The sequence below is a fragment of the Anolis carolinensis genome, unplaced genomic scaffold (genome assembly GCF_035594765.1).
Source record: "Anolis carolinensis isolate JA03-04 unplaced genomic scaffold, rAnoCar3.1.pri scaffold_15, whole genome shotgun sequence".
Lineage (NCBI taxonomy): Eukaryota > Metazoa > Chordata > Lepidosauria > Squamata > Dactyloidae > Anolis > Anolis carolinensis.
In genome coordinates this window covers 12,351,585-12,371,324 of record NW_026943826.1, presented here as the reverse complement: position 1 = coordinate 12,371,324, position 19,740 = coordinate 12,351,585, and the positions used below count along the sequence as shown (strand labels likewise).

Below are 19,740 nucleotides of genomic sequence, written 5' to 3'. Positions count from 1 at the left end.
GGCACTCATTTCTTGGTCTAGGGAAATCCATGTCAGGGAACCGGTGACCCTGACTGATTGATGAGTCAGGTCTCACCTCTGCTCACCCGTCAGACCACTTAGCAAATAGCGAAAGTGGCACTGACAAAGAACAACAGCAACAGTAGATCTTATCTGCTGAACCCAGTGGCACTAAAGACTTTATTTACCCTTATATTTACAATCCTAATAACCAAAGCTGTCTGGACACATCTTGCCTTTGCAAGATCAACAGAGCTTCTCCGTCTCTCTGTCAGAGCCTGTTATCAGTGAACTGAAGCACCTCCCTACATTCCACAGTCTGTGAGATATCTTCATGTCACATAGCACACAAACTGAAGTCTTAGTTCTTTGCCCTTCTAGCAATCAATCAGGACTCATTGTAATTAATCTCTTGACTGCTGAAATGCTTGCCGGAAGGAATACACACACTTCCACAGCCACAATAAATTAAACATTTCACTACAATACCACAAAAACAGTAACAATCCATATGGTTTAGTGCGGGACTCCTTAAGTGTCTGTTCACAACTCCTTTTGACACCGGGTATGTAGGTTATGTAAAAGAGGAATAAAACCAAACAAGGCTTGCTAAACAGGCTAATTCTCCTATTTTATGAAGTACAGCTGAAGCTTCTGCTGCAGAGTTCACTGTAAACAGATTCGAGTAAATGTCTAAGCAAAGGGTCTTCCAAGACTATCATCACATCATCTGCGAACGCCTTTGTTTAATAGGTTGATATCATAATATACAGTAGAGTCTCACTTATCCAACATAAACGGGCCGGTAGGATGTTGGATAAGCGAATATGTTGGATAATAAGGAGAGATTAAGAAAAAGCCTATTAAACATCAAAATAGGTTATGATTTTACAAATTAAGCACCAAAACATTGTTATACAATAAATTTGACAGAAAAAGTAGTTCATTACACATTAATGCTATGTAGTCATTACTGTATTTATGAATTTAGCACCAAAATATCACAATGCATTGAAAACATTGACTACAAAAATGCGTTGGATAATCCAGAACGTTGGATAAGTGAGTGTTGGATAAGTGAGACTCTACTGTATAATCCTACTTCTCAATATTCTTCTAACATTTTCAGTAATGGTTCTATACTGTTCAATGGGTCTTCCAAGACTATTGTCACATCATCTGCAATTAGCTTTATTTTATAGGTATAATATATTATTTTCTGACAAGGATAATATATTATTTTCCTACCAAATACTCGCGTGCGTAGTCCTTTAATGTCTTTAATGATATACCCTGCCTTGAGCCACAGGGAGAGGCAGATATTATTATTATTATTATTACTACTATTATCTTTCAGCAATAGGATAAACAATAGAGGGGAGAGTGAGCAGTCTAGTGCTGTTCCCGTCTGGATTTTGCGCCAATTTGTTAAATCTCTATTTACTAAGATTTTCGTAATATCGTGATCCAACGCTAAGACCACAACCCCGTGATGGTATTTCCCGAGCTATCGAGATTCTCCCTTGTGCGCAACTTCATCCTTGCAGTTTCACAATGCTTGAAAAACCCATTCCTGATATTTAAGATATTCTCTCCATTCCAGCTTCCAGATAGGCACCTCACCCTCTCCTTGAGAAGTGCATCACCTTGATGGACTTTGGTCAGGGGTCCCCTGGAAAACCCGTTCCCTGGAACAGAACAAAACAGGATAACGCCTCCTTGAATGAAATACGTAGATCTCAAACCGAACCTTTCTGGAACCTCACAAGGTATGGAAGTGACCAGAAAAGGACCACGTGATATGGTACCTTCGACAATGGGCGAAGGCCGGGCGAAGGCATCCGGAGAGAACGACGGTGATGTGATGGGTCTGCCCCATGCGTTCAGGGGTCTCTTTTGGCGTGGTGGGTGAGGAGATGCTCCACTGGGCCTGTAGGACCAGTTCTGGGAAACCGGAGACGAACGTGGAGACGGAAGAACGGGAAATTGCGAAGTTGTCACAGTCGCCGGAGGGGTCTTTGTCTCCGTAACAACCTGGAGCTGCCCTGGCCAGGCCAGGCGGCGACTCACCGGAGGATAGGAGACCTACAACGAGAAGGTTCATACTCATCAGCCTTCTTCATTCACAGTCCATCGTGACGGGAAGAGAAAGAGGCCCTTATTGAGGGCGAACTCCTTTGCTCGCTTTACCTGCGGGGCGCTGTCCAGCGCCAGCTCGAAGGCAGTGCTGCTTGCGCCAAAGCGCAAGAGGTCCCCTGGGCTGACTCGCACCGCCGCGTTCTGGACCTGGCAGTCGTTGACAAAGGTGCCCTGGGCTGAGTTGAAATCCCGGAGGACGAAGCTGTTCTCCGCCTCGCTGAATTCGAGGGCCGCGTGGTGATCCTCGACACCTACGGACTGGAGAGTATTTGCGGGTCAGGGAGGAAACCCGGCGAGATATGAAGACTGTGAGAGAGAGTTCCGGAGTTGGAAGAGACCACTCCAAGCAATAAGACGCCATCAAAGCCCTCGACATAAATGACCATCTAAACCATTGGTTCCCAAAATGTGCTCCACCGAACTCTAGTTGTTATTCAGTCTCATTGCTCTTTACTGGTCTCGCGTGATAATGTCCTTAGTCTTATGAAATCTTATGTTAACAAAATCTTCTTTGAATTAGTCTCTAAGCAGCGGTTCCAAAACTGTGCTCCACGGAACCCTAATTATCAATAACACTGCTCTTTATCATCCTTGTGTGATAATGTCCTCAGTCTATGAAATCTTATGTTAACAAGTTCTAATTTGAATTAGTCTCTAAGCAGCGGTTCTGAAACTGTGCTCCACGGAACCCTAGTTGTCATTCAATAACATTGCTCTTTACCCGCCTCATGCGATAATGTCCTTAGTACATTAAAGCTTATCCTACCAAGTCCTTTCTTTCAATTAGTCTCTAAGGCCAAGTTTCTGAAATTGTGAAACCCTAGTTGTCAATAACATTGCTCTTTATCATCCTCGTGTGATAATGTCCTTAGTCTATGAAATCTTATGTTAACAAGTTCTTCTTTGAATTAGTCTCTAAGCAGTGGTTCCAAAACTGCTCCGCGGAACTCTATCACTCAATAACATTGTTCTTTATCATCCTCGTGTGATAATGTCCTTACTCTATGAAATTGTATAGTAACAAGTCCTTTCTTTCAATTAGTGTCTAAGACTGAGTTTCTGAAACTGTGCCCCACAAATCCCTAGCTATCATTCAATAACATTGCTCTTTATCAGCCTCGTGCGATAATATCCTTAGTCTACAAAAGCTTATCCTACTAAGTTATGGTGCATCTACACTGTCAAGTTGATATATCTCGTGGTACATGTGCCCTGCAAAATGTGTTTGGATGTCATATTTACACAACGTTTGATGGGCTTTATTGCCCGTCGTCACAAAATGCGTCCTACTCCAAATACTTCTGAGCTCTTAAGACCTAGTGAAAAATTCCGCTAAGTAAATATAGCACACAGAAAGTCAAATAAATATGCTAAATTAAGCCATGCTCTGGAGATGGGGAAGGTCGAAACGTCTTGGGAAAGCCGCCCAATCGGCCTGGGAAAGTTCGGAAGCTAATATTTGTGGTAAGTTTGGGCTTAACATTTCGGAAAATAATAACATTTCGTAAAATAATAACAACAACAACAACAACAGTTAGAAGGGACCCTCCAAAGGCTAGTCCATCCAACCCCCTTCTTTCTGGTAGGTAGAAGGCACAATCCGATCCCTCCAGACAGATGGTCATCCATCCCTTGCTTAGTAGTAATAGGAATAATAATAATAATAATAATAATAATAATAATAATAATAGAACCATAGAGAGCCCTAGGGCCATCCAGTCGTATATATATATATACATACAAACACACACAGACATATAATATTAATTTTTTCACTTTCGTGGATGTGTCTCATGCCCCTATCCTCATTAAGTGTGACAATAACAATTACAAATAATACAAGGAGTGTGACAAAAAGCGGGAAATTATCATCCGCTCACCTTAAGGACAATATCCGCGTCTTCATGTCTTCCGATGAGAGTGATTTTTGGCCTCAGGGCGAAAATGCTATCCGGACTCTTCAAGAAAGCCTTCATTGCCTCTTGTCCTGATATATATACATTATATAGATAGACAGATATAGAAAATATAGATACCAAAGAGAATTTTATCGCAGGAACTAAGTAGAAAATTCATACAAAATAATCACAGAAGATAAACAGAAAATTCGCAGAAAGTAATTAGAAAAAATAAACAATTTTTTTTTGCACAAAACCATCTCAGAAAATAAGCACAAATTAAGCACAAAACGATCGCCGAAAAGAAGCAGAAAATCTGCACAAAAGCATCTCAGAAAATAAGCATAAAATAAGCACAAAACAATCACCGAAAAGAAGCAGAAAATATGCACAAAATAATCTCAGAAGATGCTCAGAATTCACAGAAAATAATCAAGGAAAAGAAGCAGAAAATATGCACAAAATAATCTCAGAAGATGCTCAGAATTCACAGAAAATAATCAAGGAAAAGAAGCAGAAATTTCGCACAAAATAAGAGCAGAAAATAAGCAGAAATTCCACACAAAATAGGCAGAATTTTTTCATGAAATACTAGCAGAAAATAAGCAGAAATTTCACACAAAATGATTGCAGAAAAGAAGCAGAAATTTCAAAGAAAATAATTGTGGAAAACAAGCAGAAATTTTTGCACAAAATAATTGTAGAAAATAAGCAGAATTTTCACATAAAATAATAGTAGAAAATAAGCAAAAATTCTGCACAAAATAATTGTAGAAAATAAGCAGAATTTCCCACAAAATAATCGCAGAAAATTCTGTGACATTCGTACAATGTATATATATATGAAATAACACATATAGAAAATAGAAAAGAATGTTATATAATATCTAATATAACATACAGTAGAGTCTCACTTATCCAACATAAACGGGCCGGCAGAACGTTGGATAAGCAAATATGTTGGATAATAAGGAGAGATCAAGGAAAAGTCTATTAAACATCAAATTAGGTTATGATTTTACAAATTAAGCACCAAAACATCATGTTATACAACAAATTTGACAGAAAACGTAGTTCAATACGAAATAATGCTATGTAGTAATTACGAATTTAGCACCAAAATATCACGATGTATTGAAAACATTGACTACAAAAATGCGTTGGATAACCCAGAAGCAAGTGTTGGATAAGTGAGACTCTACTGTATATAAACTAGAAAAGAATGTTATATAATATCCAATATAACATAATACATAACAATATATAATATGTAACGAAACACATAAGTGAGGCGATGACATATTTGTAACTATAAAAAATATATTCATATTAATTATATAATTATTTCTATATTATTTGCAACACTATTATAAACAAGAGTAAATTCGCAAATAATACAATTTCGAAATAGTCCAATAGCATTCCACCCATAATTGGCAAAAGGAATAAATGCACTTTGCACATGCTCAGGAGAGAAAAGAGCCTTGGAATGACAGGACGCACCTCCTCCTTTCAGTCCAATCCGGCCTCAGGCTTCTCGAGGCGAGCTAGGCCCGACGCGTCTCCATGGCAACCAGGCTAGGCCTCAGCCGCCAGCTTCTAAACCGAGATCCCGCCCACCTCCCAGTCTCCATAGCAACAGAGCCGCCGAGCCAACCAGAAGCTTCCTCCACTGGGAAGGCGGGGACTTTCACCCCGGTAACCATGGCAACCTAACAGCCTTGGCTAGGCCGCAGCCTGGGCCTGGAGTAGATTTTCCTCCTTTTCCAAGATGTCTATCCTCATCCATCTTGAGTTTGAAGGCCTGAAGCCTCACATGAATGTATTGCAGGTATTAAATATATTGTAATAAAATAGAATACATTGAATATATTGTATTAAAATAGAATGTATTAATTACGTTGTATTGAAATAGAACATATTAAATAGATTGTAATATATCTCTCCCCGACTATTATTCAACTCTGATTCCGGCAAAAGCCACACACATCCCATATATTTATTTATTCCTTTTTGTTTGGAAGGCACTTGTGAAACTACAGCTCCCATGATTCCATAGCATTGAGAAAAAATAATAGAGTATGGAGTCAAGACGGGTCTATTGTGTTTTCAAATCGACGATTCAATACGAGTCTATTAATTACTCTGATTTTATCTGCTTGGATTTTAATGTATTGTCCATTGTTTTATTTTGTGTATCGTTGGAATGTTTTTTGTCAAATATGTTGTGTTGTTGTTTCGGGCTTGTCCCTGTTGTGAGCCACCCCGGGTCCCTTCGGGGAGATGGGGCGGGATATAAAAATAAAGTTTATTATTATTATTATTATTATTATTGTACATCAGTTGTGTTTTCGAATCGACGGTGAATGAGTCTCGAGTCGATACGGGTCTGTTGTGCATCCGTTGTGTTTTCGAATCGACGGTGAACGAGTCTCGAGTTGATACAGGTCTGTTGTACATCCGTTGTGTTTTTGAATCAACAGTGAACAAGTCTCGAGTCGATACGGGTCTACTGTACATCCGTTGTGTTTTCGAATCGACAGCATATGAGTCTCGAGTCGATACGAGTCTGTTGTACATCCATTGTGTTTTCAAATTAAAGGCGTACACGTCTTGATTCAATACGAATATTATTCGCCCGTTGTATTTTCGAATCGACGGCATACAAGTCTCGAGTCATTACAAGTCTATTGTTCGCACGTTGTGTTTTTGAATCGACGACGTACGAGTCTCGAGTCAAGACGAGTCTATTGTTCGGCTGTTGTGTTTTCGAATCGACAACATACGAATCTTGAGTCGATACAGATCTAATATTCGCCCGTTGTATTTTCGAATCGACGGTGAACGAGTCTCGAGTCGATACAAGTCCGTTGTGTTTTCGAATTGAAGGCGTACATGTCTTGATTCAATACAGGTCTATTATTTGCCCGTTGTTTTTCCTAATCGACGGCATACACATCTCGACTCATTACAAGTCTATTGTTAGCATGTTATGTTTTTGAGTCAATATGGGTCTATTGTACATCGTTGTGTTTTCGAATCGAAGGCGTACGAATCCCGAGTCAATACGGGTCTATTATTCGCCCGTTGTGTTTTCAAATCGACGGCGTACAAGTCTGGAGTCAATACGAGTCTATTGTTGGCCCGTTGTGTTTTCGAATCGAAGGCGTACGAGTCTCGCGTCAATACGGGTCTATTATTCGCCCGTTGTGTTTTCAAATTGACGGCGTACAAGTCTGGAGTCAATACGAGTCTATTGTTGGCCCGTTGTGTTTTCGAATCGAAGGCGTACGAGTCTCGCGTCAATACGGGTCTATTGTACATCCATTGTGTTTTTGAATCAATGGCGTATGCGTCTTGATTCAATACAAGTCTATTGTTGGCCCGTTGTGTTTTCGAATCGAAGGCGTACGAGTCTCGCGTCGATACGGGTCTGTTGTACATCCGTTGTGTTTTTGAATCAATGTCGTATGCGTCTTGATTCAATACAAGTCTATTATTCGCCCGTTGTGTTTTCGAATTGACAGCATACGAGTCTCGAATCAATACGGGTCTATCGTTCACCCGTACTCCAAATTCGACATACTCTCCCCAACAAGTATTTAATAGTGTTTCAGAGACTCCCCCCAGCTTGGTGTTTCCTTATGACTCCCTCTGTCCTTGCGGGATTTTGTCGGAAACCTCCTCGTACTGCGGAGGGGGCGTGAGGGGCTCGATTGAGACCCGGTTGGCGCTGTGTCCTGCGGGGAGGTCCACACAGAGGTCTTTCAGGTGCAGCTTCTCGGACTTGATCCGCCGCACCTTCAAGGGTTTCAGTCTCTTGCCCAGGCGGGAGCTGTGCCGGGAGGGTTGGCGCTCGATGCCGGGGTGGCCCTCTGCGGCGGGAGCGGAAACGCCGGGCCTCGTCGGAGTGTCCCCGTCGATCCCGGTGAGCGACTCGTACGACGGGAGCGACATGCTCAGTGGAGCGCCGCCACCGCCGTCCTCTCTCGTCCGCGCAGGATAGTCGGCGTTCACCACCTCTTCGTAACTCGGGACGTAGTACCGCGAGAGGGTCTCGTCATCCTCTTCTTGGCTGGAAAGGGAGAAGTTTTTGAGAACGAGACTAATCCGAATTAACTTTCCCTTCCTCCCGCCAACTTGTGACCACTTGTGTCCTCCTCACCTGTCGTCCTGCTGCGGCGACGGCGACGACGTCTCCCTGGCGACTTGGTGCCGGATCCTGGGCCCTTCCTCGTCCTGCCGCTGCTTCCGCCTGTCCCGGATGCCGAGGCAGAGGGAGAGGAGCAGGAGGAAGACCCCGGCCCCCACCAGCACGTAGGCCACGGAGAAGGTCTTGCTCTTCTGCTCCTTCCCGGCGCCGGGGTCCGTCTTGCTGCTGTTCCCGGCTGTGTGGGGCTTCGAGGCCAGGCCGAACCCGGGGACCAGGTTCCACACCGCCATGATGACCCCCAGGACCAGCATCCCCAGCCCAATGGCCGTCAGCGCGTAGTGCGACCCCCGGGACTGGGATTGGGCCATCCCGCCGGGCCCGTGTTGCTCATCAATGGAAGACAACGTCCCGATGGGGCTCCTCCCAAGGAAGACCTGGAGGAAGGAAGCAGAGGGGGCGTCAACGTATCCACATGACACAAATAATAATAATAATCCAAATATACAAATAATACTAGTAATGCAAAATAATAACAATACAAAATAATATTTCTTGCCCATCCCTCCTCTAGGCGGATGCGCAGCAGCATTCTAAAAGATTCTATAGACACGCATATTAAGACCTAGTATGGTATCCAAATGACACAGATAATAATAATACAAAGATGTAGAATGATATCCAAATGACACAGATAATAATAATAATCCAAATATACAAATAATAATAATAATAATACAAGGATGTAGTATGGTATCCAAATGACAGATAATAATAATAATCCAAAAATACAAATAATAATAATACAAAGACGTAGTATAGTAACCAAACGACAGATAATAATAATCCGAATATACAAATAATAATAATAATAATAATAATAATAATAATAATAATAATAATAATAATCCGAATATACAAATAGTAATAATAATAATAATAATACAAAGACGTAGTATGGTATCCAAACGACACAATAATAATAATCCAAATATACAAATAATAATAATAATAATAATAATAATAATGATAATAATGCATAATAATAATAATAATAATAATACAAAGACGTAGTATGGTATCCAAACGACACAGATATTAATAATCCAAATATACAAATAATAATAATAATAATATAAAGACGTAGTATAGTAACCAAACAACACAGATAATAATAATCCAAATATACAAATAATAACAACAATAATAATGCATAATAATAATAATAATACAAAGACGTAGTATAGTAACCAAACGACAGATAATAATAATCCAAATATACAAATAATAATAATAATAATCCAAATATACAAATAATAATAATACAAAGACGTAGTATGGTATCCAAACGACACAGATAATAATAATCCAAATATACAAATAATAATCATAATACAAAGACGTAGTATAGTAGCCAAACGACAGATAATAATAATCCAAATATACAAATAATAATAATAAGAATCCAAATATACAAATAATAATAATAATAATAATAATAATAATAATAATAATAATAATACAAAGACGTAGCATGGTGTCCAAACGACACAGATAATAATAATAATCCAAATATACAAATAATACTAATGCATAATAATAATAATAATAATTCTTACGCTCGAGGCGGGCGTGCACCAACATTCCAAAAAATCCTATTAACACAGATATTAAAGTGCAGTTCCATAAAAGACACTTATTAAAACATGTCCATTGGGTTACCTTGGTTAAGTCACACTCTCTCAGCTTTAAAGGAACGGATACAAGTCAGACTTGAAGGCACACGACCCAACTGTACCGCCCGTATGGCTATCATACCATATGTCAAGAAGTTCGATGCATACATTACAAACAGCAACCCAACGGGATATAATACCGTTTGACCCAACCCTGCTCTAGTTTATAACTTGCTTTTCAAAATACTTCCGAATCCTCCCGAATCACGCTTTTGTCGTCGAACCCGACACCCGCTCCCTTGTCGAGCTCCGAACACGCCTGGCTTTCCTGCCTCCCAAAACTCGCCTTCCTGCCAGATCTAACCGCCTCCTTCCTTCCTTCCTTCCTTCCTTCCGCCAGTCAATGATTTACCCCGTGAGTAAACGTCCAAGGCTTCAGATTCCCGAGACTGGGTCACGTTCATGCAGCAACGCCGCAGAGTTCAAACACAGCGAAGCAAAGCACAAGGCTAATGTCTTTTTCCTCCCCGATCGCTTGCTCGAGATAAAAGCAGCAGGCGGCGGAAGCTGAAACCGCCCTGGAGTTTGCACAACTGGTGACTAATCCGGCCAAACTCCGACAGTAAGTGCTCCTCGCAATGTACACAAGGCTCGCCAGCTTAAGCGGCGCTCCTCGCAACGTCCACAACGCTCACTAACTTCGACAGAACTCCTCGCAACATCCACAATGCTCACTGGTTTCAATTACGCTCCTCGCAACATCCACAATGCTCACCAGCTTCAACGGTGCTCACTGCAACATGCACAATGATCACCAGCTTCTACTGCGCTCACTGCAATGTCTGCAACACTCACCGGCTACAACAACACTCCTCACAACTTCTACAATGCTCACCGGTTTCAAGAGCGCTCCTCACAACATCCATAACACTTACCAGCTTCTACTGCGTTCACTGCAACGTCCACAACGCTCACCAGCTTCAACGGTGCTCACTGCAACATGCACAATGATCACCAGCTTCTACTGCGCTCACTGCAATGTCCGCAACACTCACCGGCTACAACAACACTCCTCACAACTTCTACAATGCTCACCGGTTTCAAGAGCGCTCCTCACAATATCCATAACACTTACCAGCTTCTACTGCGTTCATTGCAACGTCCACAACGCTCACCAGCTTCAACGGTGCTCACTGCAACATGCACAATGATCACCAGCTTCTACTGCGCTCACTGCAATGTCTGCAACACTCACCGGCTACAACAACACTCCTCACAACTTCTACAATGCTCACCGGTTTCAAGAGCGCTCCTCACAATATCCATAACACTTACCAGCTTCTACTGCGTTCATTGCAACGTCCACAACGCTCACCAGCTTCAACGGTGCTCACTGCAACATGCACAATGATCACCAGCTTCTACTGCGCTCACTGCAATGTCCGCAACACTCACCGGCTACAACAACACTCCTCACAACTTCTACAATGCTCACCGGTTTCAAGAGCGCTCCTCACAATATCCATAACACTTACCAGCTTCTACTGCGTTCATTGCAACGTCCACAACGCTCACCAGCTTCAACGGTGCTCACTGCAACATGCACAATGATCACCAGCTTCTACTGCGCTCACTGCAATGTCTGCAACACTCACCGGCTACAACAACACTCCTCACAACTTCTACAATGCTCACCAGTTTCAAGAGCGCTCCTCACAATATCCGTAACACTTACCAGCTTCTACTGCGTTCATTGCAACGTCCACAACGCTCACCAGCTTCAACGGTGCTCACTGCAACATGCACAATGATCACCAGCTTCTATTGCGCTCACTGCCATGTCTGCAACACTCACCGGCTACAACAACACTCCTCACAACTTCTACAATGCTCACCGGTTTCAAGAGCGCTCTTCACAACATCCGTAACACTTACCAGCTTTTATTGCATTCACTGCAACGTCCACAACGCTCACCAGCTTCAATTGCACTCATTGCAATGTTTGCAACACTCACCGGCTTCAACGGCGCTCCTCACAATGTCCACAACGCTCAGCGGCTTCAACAGCACTCCTCACTACATCCACAACATTGACCGGATTCAATTGCACTCATTGCAATGTTTGCAACACTCCCAGGCTTCAACGGCGCTCCTCACAATGTTCACAATGCTCACTGGCTTCAACAGTGCTCCTCACAACGTCCACAGCTTACACTGATTTCAACGGTGCTCCTCACAACGTCCTCAACACTCACCAACTTCAATTGAACTCATTGCAATGTCTACAACTCTCACTGGCTTCAGCGGTGCTCCTTGTAATGTCCACAACTCACACTGGTTTCAACAGTGCTCCTCACAATGTCCTCAACACTCACCAGCTTCAATTAAACTCATTGCAACGGAGCTCCTCATAACGTCCATAATGCTCACTGGCTTCAATGGCGCTCCTCACAATGCTCACTGATTTCAACAGCTCTCCCCACCACATCCACAAAGCTCATCAGATTCAATGGCACTCACTGCAACATTCACAACGCTCACCGGCTTCAACAGCGCTCATTGCCTGTCCACAACGCACACCGGCTCCGACAGCGCTCTTCACAACGTCTACAACACTCACCGATCTCAACGGCGCTCATTGCAGTGTCTGCAACACTCACCAGCTTCAATGCCACTCTTTGCAACGTCCTTACCACGTCCACTTACTGGAACGATCCTTTGGCGGCCAATATTGGCGTCGCTTTGACTTCCCTTGAGCCGGGGTTTTTGCGGCCGCACTTCTCTATTTTAAGACCTTGCGAGAGAACGAAACTCCCCTCTCCAAAATGCTTAGTTAGGATCGAGAACTTTCCAGATTTTTTTTGGAACGGTACAGATTCCAAAATTGGCGTTGGCTTGCGTTCGGCCTGTGGCTTTTCGACAGAGGAGCGCTTGCCAAATGCCAAATGCAAAGGGAGCTTTCGAAACAATTTGCGAGGCTGAACGTTGCGTCTGATTGCTTCCCCAGACCGAAAAAAAAGGGAAATCCAGACAGGAAGGAGGAGGACGATGCGAAATAGATGCGTTTGCGCTCAGCATTCACAATTTCCGAAATGTATTGGACAAAGAATATACTATATATTATTATTATATGTTATTATTATTATCTATATATATAAAAGGGTAATGGAATCATGGCCCACAAACTTGAAAATTGACAGCACAACCTCTCATCCACGCCTCTACGTTCATACAACAAAAAGAAAAGTAAAATTAAGTCCTAGCCACAGCAACACGTGGCCGGGCACAGCTAGTATTAAATATATTATTATTATTATTCCTCTATGATGTGTCATTGGATTGGCCATCACTGGGTGAAGTGGCCCTTTGCGAAGGCTCTGGGGCCACTGGTTTGGCCCTCTGTGGTGCCGTATGTCTGGGTCACTGACTTGACCATTGCAAGGTGAAGTGGCCTTCCATGTCATCAGCCTGGGCTGTCGCTAGATGAAGTATCACTCTGTGATGTCACTAGCTAGGTGGAGTGGCCCTCTGTGATGTCACTGGATGTCACTAGGTTGGCCATAGCTAGGTGAAGTGGCCCTATGGGGCTTCACAGCATTGCTAGGCTATCTATCTATCTATATCTATCTATCTATCTTGATCTCTTTCTATTAATCTATCTATCACTCTATTGACTGATCAATCAATCTATTGATCTATCTTGCTCTCTATCTTTCTATCGATTGATCTATCTATTGATTGAACTATCTATCTATCTTGCTCTCTTTCTATTAGTCTTTCAATTTATCTATTGATCTATTTATTGATTGATCAATCAATCTATGGATCTACCTTGCTCTTTCTATTAATCTATTGATCTATCTTGCTCTCTATCTTTCTATCAATTGATCTATTGATCGAACTATCTAGCTCTCTTTCTATTAATCTATTGATCTATCTATTGATTGATCAGTCTATTGATCTATCTTGCTCTCTTTCTATCGACTGATCTATTGATCGAACTATCAATTTATCTATCTTGCTCTCTATCTATTGATCTTTCTACCTACCTACCTATTGATCTATCTATTTATCTATCTTGCTGTCTTTCTATATATTGATCTATTGATCTGCCTATCAATCTATCTATTGATCTATCTATCTTTCTATTGATCTATCTATCTAGCTCTCTTTCTATTAATCTGTTAATCTATTGATCTATCTTGCTATCTTTCTATCGACTGATCTATTGATCGAACTATCAATTTATCTATCTTGCTCTCTATCTTTCTATCTATTGATCTTTCTACCTACCTACCTATTGATCTATCTATTTATCTATCTTGCTGTCTTTCTATATATTGATCTATTGATCTGCCTATCCATCTATCTATTGATCTATCTATCTTTCTATTGATCTATCTATCTAGCTCTCTTTCTATTAATCTGTTAATCTATTGATCTATCTTGCTATCTTTCTATCGACTGATCTATTGATCGAACTATCAATTTATCTATCTTGCTCTCTATCTTTCTATCTATTGATCTTTCTACCTACCTACCTATTGATCTATCTATTTATCTATCTTGCTGTCTTTCTATATATTGATCTATTGATCTGCCTATCAATCTATCTATTGATCTATCTATCTATCTTGCTCTCTCTCTCCCTACCAACGGGCCTAAAGTCTTGCCTGGGAGTCATCCTGCCAACAAGCAAACCAGTCAAACCAGTTCCGGGAGGGAGCTGGAACGTGGAAAGGGCAAGCGAGAAAAAACACACTCAGATTTCCTTCCGAGCGAGAGAGAGAGAGAGAGAGAAAGAGAGAGATCAGTTTCCCTTTCTCAACACACAGAAGCAGAGCAACAGGTCTGCCCACTTGGAAGCCGGGACAGAAGAAATACATATCATCTGTATATGTAGGTATACATATATGTATGTGTGTGTGTGTGTGTGTGTGTGTGTGTGTGTATATATATATATATATATATACACATACAAAAGGCTTTTGGCATCACGGCGACTCACAAAACAACAAAACCCAACACCCCCCAAACTCTAAAATTGGCAACACAATCCATCATCCCTGCCTCCAGTAAGATACAACACAATCACGCAAAAAACACAATCACAACATCAAAAAAAGGCCAGAACCCACAACAGGCCATGTGCCATGCTTTCTATATTTTGTAATATATATATAAAATACAAAATAATAAATACAGCCAGACATTGGAGCTGCAAGGATATTCAGTGCAATTCAACCACACCAATAAAAGATTAACCTTCGTAAAAGGTGACCAGGCTTTGAAACAGTGATACTACTCTGAAGCTGACCAACCAAAGATTTCCCCTAAGTAGCAAGCACCCAGGCTTTGAACCACCGAGGCTATTCATTACAATTCTACCCCCCTAAAAGGCAACTACCTAACCTTCCAAGCAGCAAGCCTATTCCTTTCTATTCCACCTCACCAAACAAGGATTCACATAAGAAAATGACCAGGCTTTCAGGCTACAAAGCTATTCACTGTTATTTCACCTACCTAACAAAGAATTCCCATACGCCACAGCAACGCGTGGCCGGGCACAGCTAGTATATATATATATAAATGTCATGTGTGTTTTTCCCATGGAGTAAACAACAAAACCACTGGACCAAATCACACCAAATTTGGCCACAAAAGACAGAGTCACACAATCTACGTCTCTCAATCAAGAACAAAACCTAGAAAAATAAAGTCCAAAATAACCGAAAACCCCCAATTGCTTACCAACTTGAATAGCACTGAACAGCCTTGCAGCTTCAAAGCCAGGCTGCTTCCTAACCAACAGACTACACCACAGCAACACGTGGCCGGGCACAGCTTATATATATATATCTATATCTATATATATAAAAGAGTGATGGCATCACGGCGACCCACAAAACAACAAAACTACAGGCCCCCCAACTTCGAAATTTGACAACACAACCCATCATCCACGCCTCTAGGTTGATACAACAAAAAGAAAAGAAAAATAAAGTCCTAATTTGAGAGAGAGGAATAATTGCTTTTATCCAATTGCTGCCAGTTAGAAGGCTAAGCTCCTCCATCTTGGTCTCCTAGCAACCCAATAAAAAATAATAAAAACACTAAAAATTAATACAATAAAATACTATAATAACAGAAAATAACTTAAAATAATACAAAAAATAATAAAATATAATAAATAAAAATATAACTTACAATAAAATTAAAAAATGCAAATAACGTCAAATAAAAATTACACAACAATTTTTAACCAATACCACCACCATTTTGCCACAGCAACGCGTGGCCGGGCACAGCTAGTATATATATATATATATATATATATATATATATATAGTGACAATCCTTTCATAGACACACGTCTCTTCCCTCCTTTTTCTTTCTTTCTTCCTTCCTCCTCCTCTCTCTCTTTCTTTTGGTGCCAAGGGCAAAGTCTAAGCCAAGTGGAAACTGATAAGAAGGAGGAGGAGAAGAAGAAAAGATGAAGACGGAGAAAGAGAAAGAAAGGAAGACAAAGGGGAAGAAGTGAAGGCGGGGAAGGAGGGGAGAAAGGGTAGACAGACAGTAAGGGGAAGAAGGGAAGAAAAGAAAGACTAGAAAGAAGGAAGGAAGGAGAGGAAGGAAAGAGAGAAGGGGAAGAAAGGAAGAATGGGAAGAAGGAAGGAAGGAAGGAAAAGAAAGGAAGACAGAAGACAAGGGGAAGAATGGAAAGAAGGAAGGAAAGAAGGAAGAGAAGAGGAAGGAAGGAAGACTGGAGAGGAGGGGAAGAAGGGAAAGAATAGAAAGAAGGAAGGAAAGAAGGAAGAGAAGGGAAGGGAAGATGAAGGAAGGAAGGAGAGAAAGAAGATATAGGGAAGAAGGAAAAAAAGGAAAGAAGGAAGAGAAGAGGAAGGAGAGGAAGAAAGACTGAAGAGGAGGGGAAGAAGGGAAAGAATAGAAAGAAGGAAGGAAGGAGAGAAAGAAAGACAGAAGACAAGGGGAAGACGCAAAGAATGGAAAGAAGGAAGGAAGGAAAGAAGGAAGAGGAAGGAAGAGAAGAGGAGAGAAGAGAAGAGAAGAGGAAGGAAGGAAGGAAGGAAGGAAGGAAGAGAAGGGAAGAGGAGAGAAGAGAAGAGGAAGGAAGGAAGGAAGGAAGGAAGGAAGGAAGGAAGGAAGGAAGGAAGAGAAGGGAAGAGGAGAGAAGAGAAGAGGAAGGAAGGAAGGAAGGAAGGAAGGAAGGAAGGAAGGAAGGAAGGAAGGAAGGAAGGAAGGAAGGAAGGAAAGACAGAAGATATAGGGAAGAAGGGAAAAATGGAAAGAAGGAAGGAAGGAAGGAGAGAAAGACAGAAGATAAGGGGAAGAAGGGAAGAATGGAAAGAAGGAAGAGAAGAGGAAGGAGAAGGGTAGAAAGGGGAAGAAGGAAGGAAGAGAAGAATGGAAAGAAGGAAGGGAGGAAGAGAAGGGAAGAGGGAGGGAGGAAGGAGAGAAAGAAAGACAAGATAAGGGGAAGAAAGGAAAGAAAGGAAGAGAAGAGGAAGAAAAGGAAGTAAAAGATAAGGGGCAGAAAGGAAAGAAAGGAAAGAAGGAAGGAAAGAAAGACAGAAGATAAGGGAAAGAAGGGAAGAATGGAAAGAAGGGAGGAAAGGGAGGAAGAGAAGGAGAGGAAGGAAGGAAGGAAGGAAAGAAGGAAGAGAGGGAGGGCTTACCTGCGTGTGGGTCCCACCTGCCCATTGATCCTGCTTCTTGGGATCTTTCTGCTTCGGCCCCTCCCTCTTTGCCTGCCTCCCACACAGCTCCGCAGGGTCCTAACGCCTACCTCTTCCAATGCTACCAATACTAGTGTGTATGTATATTCTCTGTGTCTATGTATATATATATAGAAAGTGACCTAGGAGACTTAGTGTGTCACGAATGTGAGCCAAGAGTGTGATGCTGCAGCGGAAAAGGCCAATGCGATCCCAGGCTGCCCCCACAGGAATACAGTGTCTCAGGAAGTTATGAAAGGGATCTAAGGAGTCTGGAATCCGAAATCGTTAGGTTATTGCCAACTCAAATATATCGGAAATCAATGAGTTCAACGGGCATTCAAATAGGCCCGAAATCAATTGATTGGTACCGACTGAAACAGATCGGAAATCAATGAGTTTAATGGCCATTCAAACAGATCCAGAATCAATCAACCGACATCAACAGGTTAATGTCAATTAGAACAGATCCAGAATCAATGCCAACGCCAATAGATCAGAAGTTCAACGGCAATGATAACAGAGCCGACGTCAATGGGTTCAATCCCAATGATAATAGACGAGAAATCAATAAGCGAAGGCCAACTTGAATCAACCCGACGTGCGAGTATTATTTCTCAACCAGAAGGCTATTTCTGGGAATAATAACAACACCCTTCTTTGCCACCTCATTTGCATATGCAAATCACAACAAAACCACTTCCGGATTCCAACACTTGGTGGAGGTTGCAATGCAACGAGAAGCCACTAGATGGCAGGATAAGAACAGGAAACGTTGGGAATTTAGTGCAAAAAAGGCCACTCCGCTCTCATTGCCTTGGTCTTGGTTGCTCTGAGTCTTCCAGGCTGTCTGGCCATGTTCCAGAAGCATTCCCTCCTGACGTTTCGCCCACAGGAATGACGGAGAAACAAGCCTTGCAAATGTTTCCCCATTGCCGTTAATAGATTCGGATTACGAAACAAAAAGGGACCTCCATCTTTTAAAAAATCCTAAAAATCAGTAGATGAACAAATCTTTCTGAAATTTGGCAGGCTTATAGTAAACAATGTTGTTGACAAATGTGCCAAGTTTCATCCCAATAGCCATAGAAATGACAGAGAAATGAGCTTTGCAAATGGTTCCCCATTGCCGTTAATAGATTCGGATTACAAAACCAAAAGGGACCTCTCTCTTTAAAAAATTCCTAAAAATCAGAGGATGAACGAATCTTTCTAAAACTTGGAAGTCTTAAAGTCATCAATGTTGCCGACAAGTGTGCCGGGTTTTATTTTGATAGTAATAAAAATGACGGAGATACAACCTCACAAATGGTTCCCCGTTGCCGTTAATAGATTCAGATTATGAAACAAAAAGAAACCTCCATCTTTAAAAAATTCCTAAAAATCAATACATGAACAAATATTTCTGAAACTTGGCAGGCTTATAATTGTCAAAGTTGTTGACAAGTGTGCCAAGTTTCATCCTGATAGCCATAAAATTGATGGAGAAAAAGCCTCATAAATGTTGCCCCGCCTTGCTGCGAGTGGAACAATATCGTAACGAAATCATTACGAGTCTCCACTGATTCGGTCGAGGAAATGAAATGTATCTCAATTTTAAAAAAATTCCTAAAAATCAGTAGATGAACAAATCTTTCTGAAACTTGGCAGGTTTATAGTTGTCAACGTTGTTGACAAGTGTGGCAAGTTTCATCCTGATAGCCATAAAATTGATGGAGAAAAAGCCTCATAAGTGTTGCCCAGCCTTGCTGCGAGTGGAACAATATCGTAACGAAATCATTATGAGTCTCCGCTGATTCGGTCAAGGAAATGAAATGTATCTCAATTTTTTAAAAATTCCTAAAAATCAGTAGATGAACGAATCTTTCTGAAACTTGGCAAGCTTAAAGTAGGAGATGTTGCCGACAAGTGTGCCAAGTTTCATCCCAATATTTGTAAAAATGACAGAGAAACGAGCCTTGTGAACGTTGCCCACCTTGCCACGAACGGAACAATATTGTAACGAAATCATTACGAGTCTCCGCTGATTTGGCTGCGGAAACCAAATGGACCTCCATCTTTTAAAAATTCCTAAAAAATTAATAGATGAACTAATCTTTCTGAAACTTGGTAGGCTTAACATAGTATATGTTGCCGACAAG

General features: G+C 41.6%; 2 protein-coding genes across 7 annotated transcripts in view; both read right to left on the bottom strand.

The window, feature by feature from the left end:
• Positions 1–5,758, bottom strand: part of fhad1 (forkhead associated phosphopeptide binding domain 1) — a 23,135-nt gene extending 17,377 nt beyond the window's left edge. For 2 of the 3 annotated variants that reach the window (XM_008123670.3, XM_062965895.1), the window contains exons 1-5: positions 5,541–5,758; positions 4,020–4,126; positions 2,191–2,397; positions 1,809–2,085; positions 1,624–1,688 (exon numbers count right to left, since the gene is read on the bottom strand). In XM_008123670.3, the coding sequence (XP_008121877.2) occupies positions 1,624–1,688; positions 1,809–2,085; positions 2,191–2,397; positions 4,020–4,115 (645 nt within the window). In that variant the 5' untranslated portion in view covers positions 4,116–4,126; positions 5,541–5,758. Of the gene's footprint in view, positions 1–1,623; positions 1,689–1,808; positions 2,086–2,190; positions 2,398–4,019; positions 4,127–5,540 lie in introns of those variants that run through there. The other variant, XM_008123673.3, reaches the window with a different exon arrangement.
• A 268-nt stretch (positions 5,759–6,026) lies between these two features.
• On the bottom strand, positions 6,027–19,725 carry tmem51 (transmembrane protein 51). Of its 4 annotated transcripts, none has more exons than XM_062965903.1 (3): positions 17,561–19,725; positions 8,203–8,624; positions 6,027–8,112 (listed from the first exon to the last, which is right to left on the bottom strand). In XM_062965903.1, exons 2-3 carry the CDS (start codon positions 8,556–8,558, stop codon positions 7,680–7,682), a joined length of 789 nt encoding a protein of 262 aa, XP_062821973.1. In that variant the 5' UTR covers positions 8,559–8,624; positions 17,561–19,725; the 3' UTR covers positions 6,027–7,679. The 4 variants fall into 4 exon arrangements, with proteins under 4 accessions (XP_062821973.1, XP_016854182.1, XP_062821972.1 ...); XM_016998693.2 differs by lacking the exon at positions 17,561–19,725 and adding an exon at positions 12,484–12,809; XM_062965902.1 differs by lacking the exon at positions 17,561–19,725 and adding an exon at positions 9,910–10,814.
• Positions 19,726–19,740: the final 15 nt, after the last annotated feature.